The sequence below is a fragment of the Bufo gargarizans genome, chromosome 2 (assembly GCF_014858855.1).
Source record: "Bufo gargarizans isolate SCDJY-AF-19 chromosome 2, ASM1485885v1, whole genome shotgun sequence".
Classification (NCBI taxonomy): Eukaryota; Metazoa; Chordata; class Amphibia; order Anura; family Bufonidae; genus Bufo; species Bufo gargarizans.
This window is the reverse complement of record NC_058081.1, coordinates 610,236,979-610,255,200: the sequence shown is the minus strand read 5'-3', so window position 1 is coordinate 610,255,200 and position 18,222 is coordinate 610,236,979. Positions and strand designations below refer to the sequence as shown.

General features: G+C 45.4%; 1 protein-coding gene across 6 annotated transcripts in view; it reads left to right on the top strand.

Annotated features, from left to right (window-relative positions):
• The window catches only part of GRAMD1B (GRAM domain containing 1B), a 291,387-nt gene that overhangs the window by 167,111 nt on the left and 106,054 nt on the right, over positions 1-18,222 (top strand). The window contains exon 1 of one of the 6 annotated variants that reach the window (XM_044282022.1): positions 4,834-4,861. The exons of 3 other annotated variants lie outside the window; for them this stretch is intronic. In XM_044282022.1, coding sequence (XP_044137957.1) covers positions 4,836-4,861 — 26 coding nt within the window. In that variant the 5' untranslated portion in view covers positions 4,834-4,835. Of the gene's footprint in view, positions 1-4,833; positions 4,862-15,730; positions 16,728-18,222 lie in introns of those variants that run through there. 2 more of the 6 variants (XM_044282024.1, XM_044282021.1) reach the window with 2 other exon arrangements.

Genomic DNA, 18,222 nt, shown 5'->3' with positions numbered 1-18,222 from the left:
TCCGGGCTGCAGTGGTGAGCGGGCCTGCGGAGGTCCTCAGCGGAGGCATAAAGGAAGCTGCGTCGCCACGCGCCCGTGCAGCTTACAGGGAACACTGGCTGTGACATCATGTGGCATAGAGACGTGACATATAGCACCACCAGAAATGCCTTCGGCTACATGCACACGACTGTGTTTTGCAGTCCGCTAACTGCCTATCTGCAAACAAAAAAAACCCGGATAACATCCGTATGCCATCCGTTTTTTTTTTTGCGGATCCATTGTAACAATGCCTAAAACAGACAAGAATAGGACGTTATATTTTTTGGGGCGGGGCTACGGTACGGACATATGGGTGCAGATAGCACAAGGTGTGCTGTCCGCATTTTATGCGGACCCATTGAAATAAATGGGTCCGCATCCTATCCGCCCCAAAAAAATATTTGGTCAGTTATTTCCATCAGTTGTCAGCTAAAACCAGGTGCGGGCCAAAAACACAATTTACTGTACCTGATCTCTGTGTAGGCCTCCCTCCTGGTTTTGGCTCACAATAACTGATGGGAATAACTGACCAAATAACTGAAATGTGAACTCAGCCTTAGGGCTCAAATACACAAATGTATTTTCTTTCCGTGTCCAATTAGTTTTTTTTGTGGACCGTATGCAAAACCATTCACTTCAATGGGTCCGCAAAAAAAAAAAAAAAGGAAGTTACTCTGTGTGTACATTCCGTTTCCGTATGTCCGTATTTCCTTTTCGCAAAAAAAAATGTCCTATTATTGTCCGCATTAAGGACTGTTCTATAAAGGGCCAGCTGTTCCGTTCCTCAAAATACGGAATGCACACGGATGTCATCCATATATTTTTGGCGGATCCATTTTTTGCGGACTGCAAAATACATACGGTTGTGTGCATAAACCCTTAGACTGCTTTCATGCATAGGTTTTTGCTGAGAAACATTGGGGGGCATGTACTAATGTTTTACGCCACTTTTTATTTTGTTGTGAAAAAATTGCAAGTGTTGGTTTACAACCAAATTAGCATCTTTTTAGCTTTTTACCACAACTTTGAGGTAACTTTGCAGTTAAGCCCCATAGAAGTGAATAGGGCTGAGCTGCAATACCAAACACAGCCACTATACAACGTACGGAGCTGTGAGAAGACAGCGGTGCTCACAGGAAGGCTGGTGCCTTCTCAAACAGCTGATCGGCGGGGGCCCCGGGTGTCGGACCACCATGATTCAGATACTGATGACCTATCCAGAAGATCATCATTAGAAAAGTCAGAGATTTTTTTTTTTTTATAACGTGTGTGCCAGAAAGCTAAAATCTTCTCTACTTCAGCTTCTGGTTAGAATAGATTTCTGTCCTGGTGCACAGACAGTGGACGATGAAGAGGCGTGCATTTCCTAATAAATTGGTAGGATCTTCCGCTGATGGGATATTTACTAAACTGGTCTTTATTAAATGACCCACACTACGTACAAGAAAAAGTCACAAAAATGACCCCCCCCAAAAAATAAATAAATAAATAAATAAAAATAAAACAGGTGTCCAAATGAACTGTCTGGTATTCATGTGTGGAGGGACCTGTAAAGATGGATTCGCTTTGTTGGATTTGAGTCCCACAGAAATCATTGTGATTTATCCAATTGGCTTCCATTTTTTGCCTTTAAAAATATTTGAAAAGACACAAAATCTCTTCTTTTTACTTTCAGCCCATCTGCAGAACAGGAAAGACAAAAAAAGCAGCCGCTCATTTGGTGTGTGGCTGAATAATCAGACGTTCTGGGAGAGAAGTGTGTTAACTATAGGGAGCAGGATGTTATTTTCGAGATCACTCGCTGAACATGTGTCCCAGTCCCAGTAATTACTGCACAGTCGAATGGTCCAGGGAGGAGAGCACCATAGAGGAAGCTGCAAAGAGGGCATGTCAGGGGGGATAGCCCGCTCTACTGTATCTTTACAATGTGCCCTCGGGTCCCTCTGGAACTTCATACAGTTTTGTCCCCTACTTTGAAGACACCCCCCCTTCCCTATCCTCCCACTAAGAATCCGTGTGTCTGGTAGGAATGCCAGTTCTGCTTCCCACATCTCTCTTTATTCTGCACATGCTCAGGCGAGACTGTCAGCAGCAGAGCTGTGCTCTCCAGCGCTGGTGGGAGAGAGGGAGAGGAGAAGAGTGAGAGAGGACAAGAGGGGACATATACATTAACAATCAGGCCTGTCAGTCGCCTCATCTTCTCCAATATGTCCTGGAATACAGACAGCACTGAGGGGGCCGGCTGCAATGTGCCCAAGGATTTAACCATTCTGCACTAATGAAAGGGTTCAGGCTTGTCTGGTAAGTGGAGACACCGGTCCTTCTTCACACCTTTCACCTCTAGCACCTTATCACCCCATCCCGGCATTGTGCTTTCCCCCCCCCCCCCCCCCCCCTTTTTTTGGGTTGGACTATGGGCTCAGAGAAGTTGGCTTCTGGTTCTTCGTTTTCTGCAGCACTTTACTGTGAGCGTCCGCTGCCAGACTGCAGCTGTCAGGAGCATCTCCATGGACTGAAGAGACGCACTGTGCCCAGCTCCTGGGAGGAACGCAGGATGGCTTGCAGGTTTTTCATGCTCCATCACCATCCCCTCCTTATAATGTGCTAGACTAGTCCTAGGTTGAGGAGCCCAGGGCTTCTCATCACCACCCTGTAATAGTCCGTAGCGGAGTATAGTTTGTTAAACTATCAGATGGCTTTTTTTTATATCTAAGGCAACATCCTGGATCTTGAAAACTCCTGTAGTCCTCTACATGTGCTTTTTGTATGATGCAGTGCGTTGCTGAACTCCATGTGCCAGTCGTATACAGCTGCCAATGTCTTGGACGCGATTTGTTGAGGTTGCAGGTGCAGGTTTTGCGTGCACATTTATTTAGTTTTTGGGGGGCCAAACCGGTGATTGGAAGCAGAAAAATAGCAGAACTTTAATACTTTCCAATATGAATGCACAAACAGCACCAAGACTGCCCTGTAGTGACAACTGCCTGTGACCAGGTATTGGAGCTGACCAGGGGCGTAGCTAACGGCTCGTAGGCCCTGGTGCAAGAGTTCAGCTTGGGCCCCCCTTCCCTCAGTGCATTGTGTGTCTTCTTACGTGGCACAAGGGTCTTTGGGCCCCCTCAGGCTCCTGGGCCCAGTAGCGACTGCTACCTCTGCACCCCCTATAGCTACGCCCATGGAGCTGACAACTGCCACTCTTTAGTCCTCTAGTTGAAAAAAAAACTAGAATCTTGCATTTTAATACCATCCCGCTTCTCTAGAGCAGACTGCTACCGATTCCCTTCCTGTTCTAGTAAAATGATCGATGGATTAACCCAGTGTTTGCCATGCGGTGGCCTAAACAGTTAAAATTCTGTCCGCTTTTGCTGTGAACCATCCCCCCCCCCCCCATTATCCCCCACCACCGTCTAGACTTTTCATGTTTCTACCCTGTCTGTTATCACTGCCTAATACAACACACAAAAAATGGACATGGGGGACATGAGGTGAACCTGTCCTGAGCGAAGTATCTCGTTCCGGTTAGCCAGTAGCCCCTGTCATTGCGTACTTTGACCTTGAGGTAAGTGTGGAGCTGGCCAGCTCCTCTGTTAATATTAAGTATTATACTTTGACTTCTCTTAGCTCATCAAACTCCTCAGATACATGTGGAGGTTTATGGGTGGTAGACCTCCTATGGATTCTGGCTGTGGCACATGCCATGTGAAGTGTATGACGAGACGTGAGAGAGCAGGGAGACTGTCGGATGCCATCTGTAGACGGAGCCTATAATCCTCTTAACATTTATCCTGCTTCCTTTCCACCCCTCCCTCGGACCTCCAGGATTAATATCTTCTCTCGGCCCCCTATTTTCCTGGCTTTTACGTGTTAACTCTGCCTTGCCATTGCTACAGAAGCCTGAGCGTACCCCCCAGACCTCCAGATTGTATTACTTTCCTCCACTATTCAGGTTTTCCACACCATTACTGTTGGTGATCTAGTGCCCAGGACTTTATAAATGTTACCTCTATAGTACAGCTTTAACTTCCTCCAACAAATGAGTTGAGGGATTAAAGCATTAGTTTGTCTTTGAGATTATGTCCATAGTATCCCCCGGGCAATTATCTAGCCAGTATTTAACGGTAACCATGATGGGCACGTGAGGCAAGTTGTCTTGTTTGGCCCCCGTTACATGGCTGATCTGATCCTGCGGACGTCTTCGGTCTCTTATACTGACCATCACGTTGCGCAGATACATTGCAGCAAAGTCACATAGCGCTTGGAACTTGTCTTCAGTACAACCTTGTGTACATCCACGGGCACAGATGTGGCAGAGCTAAACTTCTAGCTAGAAAGGATTGTGGATGGGAGTTGAGATAATGCAGCAAGTTAACCTACAGTCCTGTGTAAAACCTGTGTAAGACCATCTCAGCTCTGCTTCATCTGAATTATGCTCTGTAGTTTGCTTAACCTGTCACATGTAAATAGCGCCTGTATATAATTGGTGCTTATTCTTGAATTTGCTGCTGGTTTGTACTGAGAGTATAAGTTATCGCCTTCATAGATTTGCTGTTTTTGTTGCAGTTTTTTTTTGTTTTTGTGTGTGCCAAAATTATACTTGGCAAGTATCTCTGTAATTCAGCAGCCTGTGGTCAGAGTGCATGGTGTGGCGTTATACAGTATATGTTGTCACGTCCCTTCTATGCTTCCCCCCCCCCCCCCCCCCCCCTTCATTCTGCACTTCTTTCATATGTTCCGGTGGTTTTTAGATTCTCTTCATTGCTCCTTTTTGTTTCATTTCTCTAAAACTTTGCCTTGCTGTAAACACACTGCATTCCATGTATGAATATATGAAGAATGGATGGTAAATATGAACTGTGTATGAGTCTCGTCTTTGGAGAGTGTGTAGAGGCTGATGTGGACCTGGCACTAAGGACAGGTCCAGCTCCTTTGTAGAGTAGTCCATACATGTAGCTGTGGGCCCGCCACTTGTTTTTGAGTAGTGCTAGGTCTTTCTCCACATTCATTGGAGGTACTTTTCTTATGACAAGAATGTTTTCCTTATAATGCAATATTTCCATGGGTGCCTAGACTATGAATGTGGCAAAAGTGTCCTTAATTTTATTTTATTTTGCAGCCACAGTGTTCATTGAGCAGATCCAGACAGCCATCATACGTGTACAGTTTTTTTTTGTAACTTAATAAAGGTACGGCCACACGTTCTGATGCAGTTTTGGAAGCCAAAACCAGGAATGAATTAAAATATATATATTTATACTTCTTTCCTTTAATGATCCACTCTTGATTTTAGCTTTCAAAACTGCATCAGGAAACCTGATCGTGTGGCCGTACCCATAATGTCCTAGCACTCCGCACAAAAACCATTCCTAGAAATGTATTCCCCCCCCCCCCCATGTATCCAGAGGCTAATCTATTGCCCATACAGATCCTCCCTTCAGACTCTTCTCAAGGCTTTGCATCATCCTTAGGTTGTGTTCACATGTTGTATTTGGAAGCGCCAGAGGTGTACGTTGGAAGTATTGCCTGACTCGTACCCCCCATGCACCCAGTGTATGCCAGCAGGGTGTCACTTTGGCGTATGCTGGACAAACATGCATCACATATTCTTTCCTATGCTGTACTTTCCTATACAGTTTTTTACTATTGGAGTCCTTGGCCGAGGTATACCATTGTATGCCAATTACAAAGGTTATCATCATGGCCCGGGGCCCCCATGGTGACATTGCTTGTGTTATTAGCATAGAAATGTATTGGGGGTAATTTACAAACATTTTTACGCTAGTTTGTGGTGTAAAAATCTTGCACAACCCCCTTTTTGCGACTTTTTGACTGCCAGGTGACAATATTTTCCACATTTGACACATAGTAGTGTCGAGGGTCTGGCAGGGTCGAGCTGAGGGCCCCTACAAATTTGCTAATATTTACGCCTGGAAACAGGCATAAATGGTGGCAAAAAACTACTAAAGCCAGGGGCTGGTCTAATTTTTCCACCAGGTGTACGGACTGATAAGGCTACCTGCACAAGAGTGTGGGTGAACACACATAAGATCCTCACGAATATCTGCGTGGATTTATGTGCATTTTCGCACCAAAATCCACAATGTCGAACAGCGTTTTTTGATGCTGATTAGATGCTGTTTTTCAGATCTCACCCTTCCATTGAAATGGGCAAAATCCGCAGCTAAAACCGCAAACATAATTGACTTGATATTAAATTTGAAATCCGCAATGCAGGTCAATTTCCACACGGTACTGTCATATGCTGCAGTCATTCCACACGCGAATACGCACACAAAAATCGCATGTATTCCTCAATGTGTGCAGGTGGCCTAAAGGTGCACCTAATTAATGATGAAGCGCACCCCTCGTCATAGACTCCACTCCTGCTAGCAAAGCCAGTGTAAAAGGGGAAAGAAGGACCGGCGTAAAAAGCCAGTCTTTGGAAATTGTTGCTTGCCGGATAAGTATATCTCCAGTTATGGGTGCACAATTGCAAAAAAATGGACCTCATTGCCCCCCATCAACGCTAGTGACAGTGGAGGTCACAGACAGCAGAGGAGCCTGGTCCCTTTGCCCGTCATGGTGCCATTCCTCTTTTATGAAGTAAACAGATGGGAGGCTCAACACCTGGATGGATGGATAACGGTGGGTTCACTGCTCACTAGGTCACCCACCCAGTATAAAGTGAGGGTAAAAATCAAGTAAAAAGAGCAGGCACAGCACCTTCTGGAGTAAAAATGTGACAGCAATTTATTCCAATGCAATAAAAGACCATAAATAGGATCAAGATACAATGTGAGAAAATGCATATACCCAATAATAAGCGCATATATCCAATACATAATAAAATAAACTATTGAATCGAATGAATCCACTGATCAGAGAAATGTATAAAAGAAGAATAAATGTCTCTGGATGGGGAATAAATACATCAGAGGCCCATTTCACTCATCAAAAAAATCGAAATCCAATATGAAACGTCTCAAGAATGGAGACACAGCAATATCCGTGTAGAGGAAGTCTCAATATTGAATGTACAGCAATATAGCAGCTATAAATGGTAGGTGATAGCCCAGTGTGGATAAGCGCACAGTGTGGATAAGCGCACAGTGTGGATAAGCGCACAGTGTGGATAAGCGCAAGTGATTCAGCGACTCGGGGTGGCCTCACTGAGGCTCTTACCGCTCTGCTGATGCTGCAGTGTCTGTTCAGTGCAATGGCATAAAAGCCCACTCACGTATGTACTCGGGCACTGGTTCCAGGGAGCAGAGAGTGAGGGCAATTTACCCAGGACGCAGTTTCCCCATTGACTTTTATGTTAAAAACTCCAAGGTTTTTCGAGTAGCTGATTTGAGGAATGCTTGAGAAGTGACAAGTTACGTCTTGGAAGCAGATTTGGTTGACGATTTAATAGAAGTCAATAGGGAAGCAGATAAATCTTAAGCAAAACTCTTCTAATACTCTTGTAAAAAATCCTCTAAAACCTCCACTAAATTACGAATCTGACACCAAAAATGACCTGTTTCAGCTGCTATTTTTCTACTGATCTGCTACTGTTTTTTCTGCCAAAGATCACCAAAAAATACAGTTGACGTGTCTGTGTAACAACCGTATTGCATCCATTTTTATTTTATTTTTTATTTTTTGCGGATCCATTGTAACAATGCCTATCCTTGTCAGCAAAACAGACAAGAATAGAACATGTTCTATGTTCTTTGGGGATCGGACAAGTGGACATACGGAAACGGAATGCACATGGAATCACTTCCATTTTTTGTTGTTGACCCATTGAAGTGAATGGTTCCGCATACGGGCCGCAAAAAAACACTGAAGGGAGATGGAAAAAATATACAGTCGTGTATGAGCCCTTAGAAGAAAATTTTCTGTTTCCTCATTGACTTCTATGAAATCCACCATCATATCTGCTTTCAAGAAGTAACATGTCACGTCTCAAGTGTTTGTCAAATCTGAAAAAAAAAACCTCTGCCATTTTACAAGGTGTGCACAAGTTGGAGTTTTTAACATTAAAAGTTAGTGAGTTTTGGTTGTAGATTTAGCAGCTGAAAACGCCCGTTTTCCACTGGTGAATCAGTGGCAGCGCCATGTGAATATACCCTGAGATTTCTTAAAATCTCATCCACTTTGGTGGTAATGTATAACGCTGCAGATTTGCCGCTCGCAGATTCACAGCGTATCCTTCCCCTGTGGACATATCCTTATAATAGCTTACCTACGAGCTTACCTCGTATAATGGCTTACCTACGAGCCCCTGTGCAGTTGCACATAGAGGGGCAGATTTATCCAAACTGATGTAAAGGAAAACTGACTTAGCAACCAATCAGATTCTACCTTTCATTTTCCAAAAGAGCTCTGAAAAATTCTGATTAGTTGCTATTGGCAAATAAGCCAGGGTAACATTTAGAAAAGGGCACAGCAAAAATGAAATTAGAAGTATATATGAACAGGTCACCATTATAGGGGTTGTCCAGGTTCAGAGCTGAACCCGAACATACCTCCATTTCCCCCCCGCAGCCCCCCTGACATGAGCATCGGAGCAGTTCATGCTCCGATGCTCTCCTTTGCCCTGCGCTAAATTGCAAAGGGCAAAGGCATTTTTTGGAGGTCCGGTGACGTGCCGGGGCTCTCCATGGGGCTGCCAGAAACCCTGGTGACGTCACCGGCACTGATGGGCGGGATTTAGCGCTGCCCTAGCCAGTAAAACACATAGGGCAGCGCTAAAGCCTGCCCATCAGAGCCGGTGACGTCACCGAACACACTGCCAGGCGGAAGTTACCGCCCGGCAGTGTGTTATTGAAAACAAAAGAGCCCGTGCCCTGCGCAATTTAGTGCAGGGCAAGGGAGCGCATCGGAGCATGAGATGCTCTGATGCTAGCCTCAGGGGGGCTGCCTGGGTGAAAATAAGGGGCCCGGGCCGCTCAACAGACATGCGGATGCGGAGAGCACACGGTGTGTTGACCACATCTTTTGTGGCCCCATTGAAATTAATGGGTCCACATCCAGATGCAGACCAAACATACGGTCGAGTGCATGAACCCTTACTAGTTGCCGATTCCTATCCGACCCAGACTCGTCAATGTGGATCGGCCTCGTATCAGTCATACATTTATAGTAGGTATAATACCACTTTAATTTACATGATCCCCATTTCTCAGTTCTAGTGTTTGTATGTAAAATGTTCTGCTGCCATACCTTTATTAGATTTCCAGTCTAAGGGCCAGACTTATCATTAGCTTAAGTCAGAATAATGGAGTGAAAAAGTTGCAAATATTTGTGCAATCACTAAAACTGTGCAAAAATGTGTGACTTTTTTCTGCTCTGCACTATGCTCACCAGTTTTCTGAAAGTGGGCGTGTTTTCTTATGTAAATGAATCTCTAGACAGATTTACTATTGCGACTTTTTAAAAAGTCGCTAAAATGTTGCAAAAAAATGACTTTAGCCATATGTGAAAGTGGCGTGAGCTGTCAGAGTAATAATAAATATGGCCCTAAGTTTTAAACACTTATAAATTAGAAGAGTAGTACATTTTTGGCACATGGAAACACATTTAGGCCATGCCCCTTTCTGGTTACGCTGCACCCCTTTTCCAGTGAAGCCATGCCTCATTTGGACGAGGCGTAAAAAGTGTGGGAAACTGTTGGTAAATGTGATGCAGAGCATGCTCACCATTTTAGGTGCAATCCAAATCTAAATCTGCCCCGACTCTTGTTTTTTTTCACGTATGTACAGGTCTTCTTCCTTAGAAGAGTGCCATAGGGTGGCACGTGGAATGCATAAAGTTTTATAATTAGGGATCCATAGGAAGTGATCATGCCACTATACAGGCCTTAGGCCCCTTTCACACGGTCGAGAATTCTGCACGGGTACAATGCGTGAGGGTGAACGCATTGCACCCGCACTGAATCCGGACCCATTCACTTCAATTGGGGCTGTGCAGATGAGCAGTGATTTTTACGCATCACTTGTGCTTTGCGTGAAAATCGCAGCACGTTCTATATTCTGCAGTTTTCACGCAACGCAGGCCCCATAGAAATGAATTGGGATGCGTGAAAATCGCAAGCATCTGCAAGCAAGTGGGGATGCGGTGCGATTTTCACACATGGTTGCTAGGAGATGATGTTAGTAAATTGATTAAAGTCAATTTACTGTATTATTTTCCCTTATAACATGGTTATAAGGGAAAATAATAGCATTCTGAATACAGAATGCTTACTAAAATATGGCATGAGGGGTAAAAAAAATAAAATAAATGTACTCGCCTGATCCACTTGTTCGCGCAGCCGGCATCTTCTTCTTTCTTCTTCTTTCAGGACCTGCAAAAGGACCTTTGATGACGTAATCGTGCTCACCACGTGGTGAGCGCGGTGACGTCAGCGCAGGTCCTGCTGAATGAAGATAGAAGATCCTTTGGCAGGTCCTGAAAAAAGAAAGAAGAAGAAGCCGGCTGCGTGAACAAGTGGATGATGTGGGTTATAAGGGAAAATAATAAAATCTACAGAACACCTAACCCAAACCCGAACTTCAGTGAAGAAGTCCGGGTTCGGGTCTGGTACCACAATCAGTTTTTTCTCACGCGCATGCAAAACGCATTGAACTCTCGTGAAAAAAACTGAGCAATGCAAGATAATCGCTGTCAAAATGGACTAAAATTGCGTACGCACTCGCACGATTTCCCCTGATCGCAGACGCAACGCATCCGGACCCAATCTGGACACGCTCGTCTGTAAGGGGCCATAGTTTTATGCCTCATGCATGCTACCATATTTTTGGTCTGTCTGATCCACATTATTTTGTGGATCGCACACGGACCTATTCACTTCTATGTGTCCACAAAAAAAAATCATCAATGTGCTGTCCTCATCTGTGTGGCCAAGCCGCAAAATGTAGAACCTGTCCTATTCTTGTCTGTTTTGCAGAGAAGAATAGGCATTTTTACAGTGGGTGCTGTTGTGTGCAAGAGACCTTAATTACAAAACTGTTATCTTAAAGGGATATTCTCATCTCAGGCATTTATGGCATATCCTATAGACATGCCATGCTACCGGGCCACAGGGGTGTAGTGAGTGTATTGGTGATGATGTGGTGGTGTGCCGAATGGGTGCAGTAATTGTACTCACTTTTCGGTAGTTCCCTGGGCCGGCGTGCAGTGGAGGGGAAGACGGCACTAAATCCTCCGGGGCACTCTCTATCGCAGGGAACACCAGCCAGATGGAAGTTGAGGTGCCCTTGATGGTAATGGGTATGCTTAGGGTGCTTTGGTGGCTAGGTCCCTGTGTTTGTGACGCCAGCACCGCAAGGTGCAATTAGGAGATAGAGTAGAATGATGAGAGAGGCAGTAGTTGAACCAAACAGGAACTTTACTTGTAAGTTGTAGTCTTGCAATAGCTAGCATTCAATTGCAGTACTTTGTCTTACATGAAGTTTGTAAAGATGATAAAGCTGCAAATCCCATTTAGCAGGCTCTGTGATGAGGTGATGTATGTAGGTTAATAATGATACTTTACTTGGTTCCTGATCTTGCTCTGGCTACACAGTCTTGCAATAATATGGATCCTCTGGTACTAATAGTATACAATTCAAGGGCGAGCTCCCTCATGGCAGGCAAACTCTCTTCTCCGTTCTTTGAAAAGGTTGCCTGAACTATAGTCCATTTAGTGCCTGGCCTTGACTCTACAATGTAGGATTACTAAATCCTGCTTCTGGATTCCAAAAGTTCAAGTAGCTTACCTCCTGGGCAAGGCCCGGGAGAACAGAGACAAGTCTGTCTCTTCTCCTCTCCTCCTAACTCCTCACTCCTAATCTCCTCTCCTAATTTCCTGTGGCTGACCTATATAAATGGTGTTATAGTGACCTCTACTGTTGGTAGTGTGTAATGCATTTCACCAGCCTGTAATAGGAATTTAGCAGCATTGACAAAGGAAAATACAGTGATTAGTGCAAGATGACATGAAAGGGCATATAGCAATTTGAAGTGGCCCATACACACATAAGTGGGACACTACACATGCCATACGGTAAATGTCTAATAGATGCAGGTTCCTCCTCTAGGACTTGAACCCCCAATCCTTTCCTGCTCGACAACACATCAGAGCTGTCAGAGGTATTCAGTTGCCACGTCTATGAAAACAGATAAGCTCACTGTGCAACGCTGTTTCTGTAAACCCCACCACTGTCCTAGAAGAAAAGTAGTGCCCTAACTAAAGACCCAGAGGACACGTCATGAACTGGCTAGGTCTTCTTGTAAAACATTGCGTCACTTCTGCAGGTGATTTATTTTGGAGTTTATTTATTGAAGGGCAGGAGTTGTGGTGAGGGGTCTGCAGACCACGCGTGATCCAGTTGTAGAGCTGGTAATGCTGGAATGCAGATTCTGGGTGGAAAGCTGCCATGAAGAAATGCTTTGTAAGCGTCTGGAGTGGTATAGAGCAGACCTTGTAAGGGACAGATGGCCAGTGTTTTACATTACACTGTAAACCTGCTGAGATCTTAGATGAATGTGATCATCTACACTACCACAGGCATCATCTGTGAGCTGACCTGTCATATATCCATTGTGACAATTACTGCCGTGCCTTTCTGTCAGTGTGTGTTCCTCACATCTAAGGGCATAAAGATGACCCACCAACATGGTGTGATAAATGAGGGTAAGTAAGTAAGCTTTCACACGGGTGAGAATTCCGTGTGGGTGCAATGCGTGAGGTGAACACATTGCACCCGCACTGAATCCAGACCCATTCACTTCAATGGGTCTGTGTACATGAGCAGTGATTTTCATGCATCACTTGTGCTTTGCGTGAAAATCGCGGCAAGCTCTATATTGTGCGTTTTTCACACAACACAGGCCCTATAGAAGTAAATGGGGCTGCGGGAAATCGCAAGAATCCGCAAGCAAGTGCGATGCAGTGTGATTTTCACGCATGATTGCTAGGAGACCATCGGGATGGAGACCCAATGATTATTATTTTTCCTTATAACATGGTTATAAGGGAAAATAATAGCATTCTTAATACAGAATGCTAAGTAAATTAGGGATGGAGGGGTTGAAAAAAATAATTGAAAATGAAACTCACCTCATCCACTTGTTCACGCAGCCCGTCTTGTCTTCTTTCTTCTTTGAGGACCTGGGATGAAAAGGACCTTTGGTGTCTTCACTGCACTTCACTGGAGCATGTGATGGATCATGTGACGGACCATGTGATGAGCGCAGTGATGTCACCAAAGGTCCTTTTCCTCCCAGGTCCTCAAAGAAGAAGAAGCCGGGCTGCGCGAACAAGTGGATGAGGTGAGTTTAATAATTTTTTTTATTTTTCCATCCCTAATTTACTTAGCATTCTGTATTAAGAATGCTATTATTTTCCCTTATAACCATGTAATAAGGGAAAATAATAAAATCTACACAACACCTAACCCATTCGGGTCTGGGTGCCAAACATGCCGATTTTTCTCACACGCGTGCAAAATGCAATCAAACGCTTTGCACTCGCGCTGAAAAATCGCTCATTTTTTCTGCAGCGCAGATGATGGTTGTGGTAGTATAGATGATTTCATTCATCTAAGATCTTAAAGTGAATGGGTCCGCGATCCGCCGCGGCTGCCCCACGGACGGTGTTCGTGCATTGAGGCCTGCATTTTGCGGCCTACAGCACGACCATGGGGCGCAAACGTTTATGTGAAGGAGGACTTTCTGTGCTGAATCAGTGGCAGATTTTAGCCATCTAAACATAGCCTTGGGCCTCTTTCATACGACCGTTTGTTTTTTCATTTGCGTTCCGTATATGGTCCGTATACGGAACCATTGAAAAAACAGAATGTACTCCGTTTTTCCGTTCCGTTTAAAGATAAAACATGTCCTTTTATTGCCCGCAAATCACGTTCCTTGGCTCCATTCAAGTCAATGGGTCCGCCCCAAAAAAACTGAACACATACGGAAATGCATCCGTATGTCTTCCGTATCGTTCCGTTTTTGCAGAACCATCTATTGAAAATGTTATGCCCTGCTCAATTTTTTCTATGTAATTACTGTATACTGTATATGCCATATGGAAAAATGGAACAGAAACGGAAACACAACGGAAATAAAAAACGGAACAACGGATCCGTGAAAAACGGACCACAAAACACTGAAAAAGCCATATGGTCGTGTGAAAGAGGCATTAGGTTGAGGCTACATTGCCACATTGGCCGCAACAAATGTTGCTTGACCAAAGTTCTTTGTGGAGCAGCTTCAAAAGTTAAAGGGATATTCCAGTTAGGGCCTCTTGCGCACGAACGTATTTTAATTCCGTTTCCATTCCGTTTTTTTCAATGGGTCCGCGAAAAAAAGTGGAAGGTACTCAGTATGCATTCCGTTTCCGTATTTCCGTTCCGCAAAAAAATAGAACATGTCCTATTATTGTCCGCATTAAGGCCTCCTGCACACGAACGTTTTTTTACACGGTCCGCAAAAACGGGGTCCGTAGGTCCGTGATCCGTGCCCGTTTTTTCTTCCGTGGGTCTTCCGTGATTTTTGGAGGATCCACGGACATGAAAAATGAAAAAAAAATCTAAGTCAAGTTTGCCATTGAAATGATAGGAAAAAACGGACACGGATCACGGACACGGATCACGGACACGGATGACAAGCTTGTGTGCATCCGTGATTTTCACGGACCCATTGACTTGAATGGGCCCGTGAACCGCTGGCCGTGAAAAAAATAGGACAGGTCATATTTTTTTCACGGCCAGGAAACACGGCTCACGGATGCGGCTGCCAAACGGTGCAGTTTCCGATTTTTCCACGGACCCATTGAAAGTCAATGGGTCCGCAAAAAAAACGGAAAACGGCACAACGGCCACGGGTGCACACAACGGTCGTGTGCAGGAGGCCTAAGGACAAGGATAGTACTGTTCTATTAGGGGCCAGCTGTTCCGTTCCGCAAAATACGGAATGCACACGATGTCATCCATATTTTTTGCGGATCAGTTTTTTTGCGAACAGCAAAATACATACGGTCATGTGCAAGAGGCCTTACATACAGTTTTCTCCTATTCACAAGATAGGGTATAACTATTATATATCAGTGGGGGTCCTACCGCTGGGACCCCCACTGATCATGAGAATGATGGCCCTGAGGCCTTTGCATCCATAGTGAAATACCATGTTTGAGGATGCGGGATATTTTACTATATGCATGTTTTAGAAAGACGCTTGTGAGTGTAATAAACTGCCTTTTTATACATTCATTGATGGTATTTCACTATGGAAGCAACCCTTTCCCTAGGATTTTATACCGTATGAGTTGATACAAAGGGAAAAGGAGACTTGACTTCACCTGATGTGCCTAAACCTGCTTGCGCTTGCGAGTATAATAGCGCATTTACAATAAGATCAGAGTAGCGGTATTTCACTATTAGCGCACTTTGATGTTCCACAGGACGTGCGCAAAATGGGTCCGCATCCGTTCCGCAAAACCCATTCATTTTCAATGGGGCCGGAATGTGCAGTCCGCATCCGCATTTGCGGATCCGCACTTCCGCATTTGCGGATCCGCACTTCCGCATCCGTGCTTCAGTTTCCGCAAAAAAATAGAACATGTCCTGTTCTTGGCCGCAATTGCGGACAAGATTAGGTATTTTCTATTATAGTGCCGGCGATGGGTGCGGTCCGCAAATTGCGGAATGCACATTGCCAGTGTCCGTGTTTTGCGGATCCGCAGAACACTTACGCACGTGTGAATGGACCCTAAAGGAAAGGACGTCTGTGGACCCCGGTCTTCTCTTGACGTGGTGAGAGGGAATACACCTGGATTTTAAGAGGAGGGAAAACGCGCGGTCTCATTTATCCACTTATGCTCCATGTGAACTGAACCCACATCACTTTGGAGACTCGCTGCGCATTCCATCTACTTACGGGCTGGAAGTATTTTATTGTTTTATTATTGCACGCTTCATCATAAATTAGACGTATCTAACGGCAGTGCAGAGGGGTACACTGAGACCAGCGTAAAAAGCCGGTCTTAGTAAATGTGCCCCGCTATGTTTTCCCAGCATTCTATGGACAGAAAACAAATACTGTGAAAAAAAGTTTTTTTGTTTTAGTTTTTTTGTTTTAGTTTTTTTGTCACTTGACACATACTGAAGTAATACATTAGGATTTACTGTGTCATTGTCGTGTCCCCGGTCAGATGATTAGATGGCGGTGAATACTGCATTGACAGTCACTCCTACTCAGGCTGGGCATTATGTTGGTGTAGTTTGATGCACAGGTGCGGGGGTCATGTGACAAGCTGGCATCACCAAGTGTGTCAGCAGGATGGTGGCACTGCATCCTAAGAGCGGGGACGGGGCTAGATCTTCATGGTGACGAACAAAAATAGGGAATGTAAAAGGAAAGAGTGTAAAGAAGAAGGCAGCACAGGAGCAGCTGTGAGTCAGGAGGAGGGGTGGTCCATGAGTGAGCGTTCCCTCCCATCGTTCAGACTCAGCTGCAGGAGGGTGACAGCAAACAGCTGAAATAAAAGGCTTCCCTTCCTATATCGGAGCAGCCTGATAAGGCCCCCTTGTATAGGTGGAGGGGGGGGGGGCACTGAGATGGATTTGGAGGTGAGTAGCCCTCCTGCCTGCTCGCTGGCTTCCCTGCCCCCTGCTGTTTATTCTGCATGAATGAATGGATCAAGCAATGATGCTGGCTCATCCTCTCATGGCTGCCAGGTTAGTGCTGCTGAGGCTTCTGCGTGGTTTTATGTTGCTGACCGTTTGTTGTGTCTGTGACCTTGCCGGGATGTGTATGCACAGTATGGATCTGTGTCTACCCCCCCCTTACCATGATGGGGGGGGGTTGCACTGAGCAATGCTTGATGCCTGCTGTGGGACCGTCTCTGCATTGTGACACATTTTGCTGCGGACTTGCTGCTGTCCCCTCTTCACGCTGTGCTAGGAATGGTGCTCTGACAAAAGGCTGCGGTTGCTCCCACCCTGAGAGATGTTTAAATTACCAATGCGTCATCCCGGGCATCACTGCAGCGTGTGAAAGGTGCCCGCGTCCAGCACATGTGCCATGTACTGCAGGTGTGCAAATATGTTGTGCCATCAGCGTGGACTCGTGCGTATTGCCGCACATCAGGCCGTGTGCTCTTCCAGGGTGTTGCCTGCTTTTGTGTCTAGTTTAGCAGTGGGATCATGAAGTTGTGTTGGCGGATGTTTGTACGCTACGTGAGTGTCACCCTCCCTGGGGTACGAGCAGGTGGATGGAGCAGCCAGGGGCCTTATGTCCTTCCCTGTTATTAAAGTACCTTCTGAGGATTGGGCTCGAACTCGCCCTAGAAGGTAGGTTACCATAGGACACGACCGCGGACAGCAGCATGGCGGCAGATTTCTCTAAAGTGCACGAGACGTAGCTGAGCCTAGAAAGAAAGCTCGTTACTGTTCATTCTTATTAATTAAGACGCACACAATGGGGAATAGAGTATACTGTGCTGCACGGATACTCCCAACATGGCCGTCCCCCAAAAATATTCCTGACAAGAGGTAGCAATGAATAATGACTATCCAAGGGGGGTGCGTTATATGAGATAAGTGACGGTGCAGGTCTTCAAGGAGTCCTATGAGGATACATGTGAGCAGAGCCATGTCTAGAAGGTTAAAGGATGGGATGTGGGACATAGAAAGAATAATAGCCCAGAAAAGCAGAGTCTGTTCTCTCTCATGGCAGCAGGTAATGCTAATCACACTGCACCAGACCTGCAGAAGTTTCCAGTCTTCTCTTCCCGTCGCTCTATAGTTTGGAGTTACTGGCAGCTGTTCGAGCCCCAGACCTCGTGGACCTGTATAGCGGCTCCGCTCAGGATGTGGCTGCTGTTCCTCTAGCTGATAAGATCATGCATGGGGTGGAACACCGTTTCCCAATGACTGTGGTCTTAGACAAGGTACTTGTTCCATCACAGAAAAGCTAAGGGTCAGTGTTCTCATATGGGGATTTCCAAAGAGGACTGTGTACTGAATTACTCAGTGGCTATAGCGATGAGGACATGTTGGGAGTTGTAGTTTTACTGTAGAACCTCGTATGTGCACTTCTTGACCACTCTCACTTTTCTCTTCCTCTTAGCCCACAATCAAGGAATTAATGTCTCCATCTTGGTGCCCACTCCTTTTACCTTGCATGTTATTTCTCAGTGGCCCAGTGATTTGCAGGGAGCGGCGTACGCCT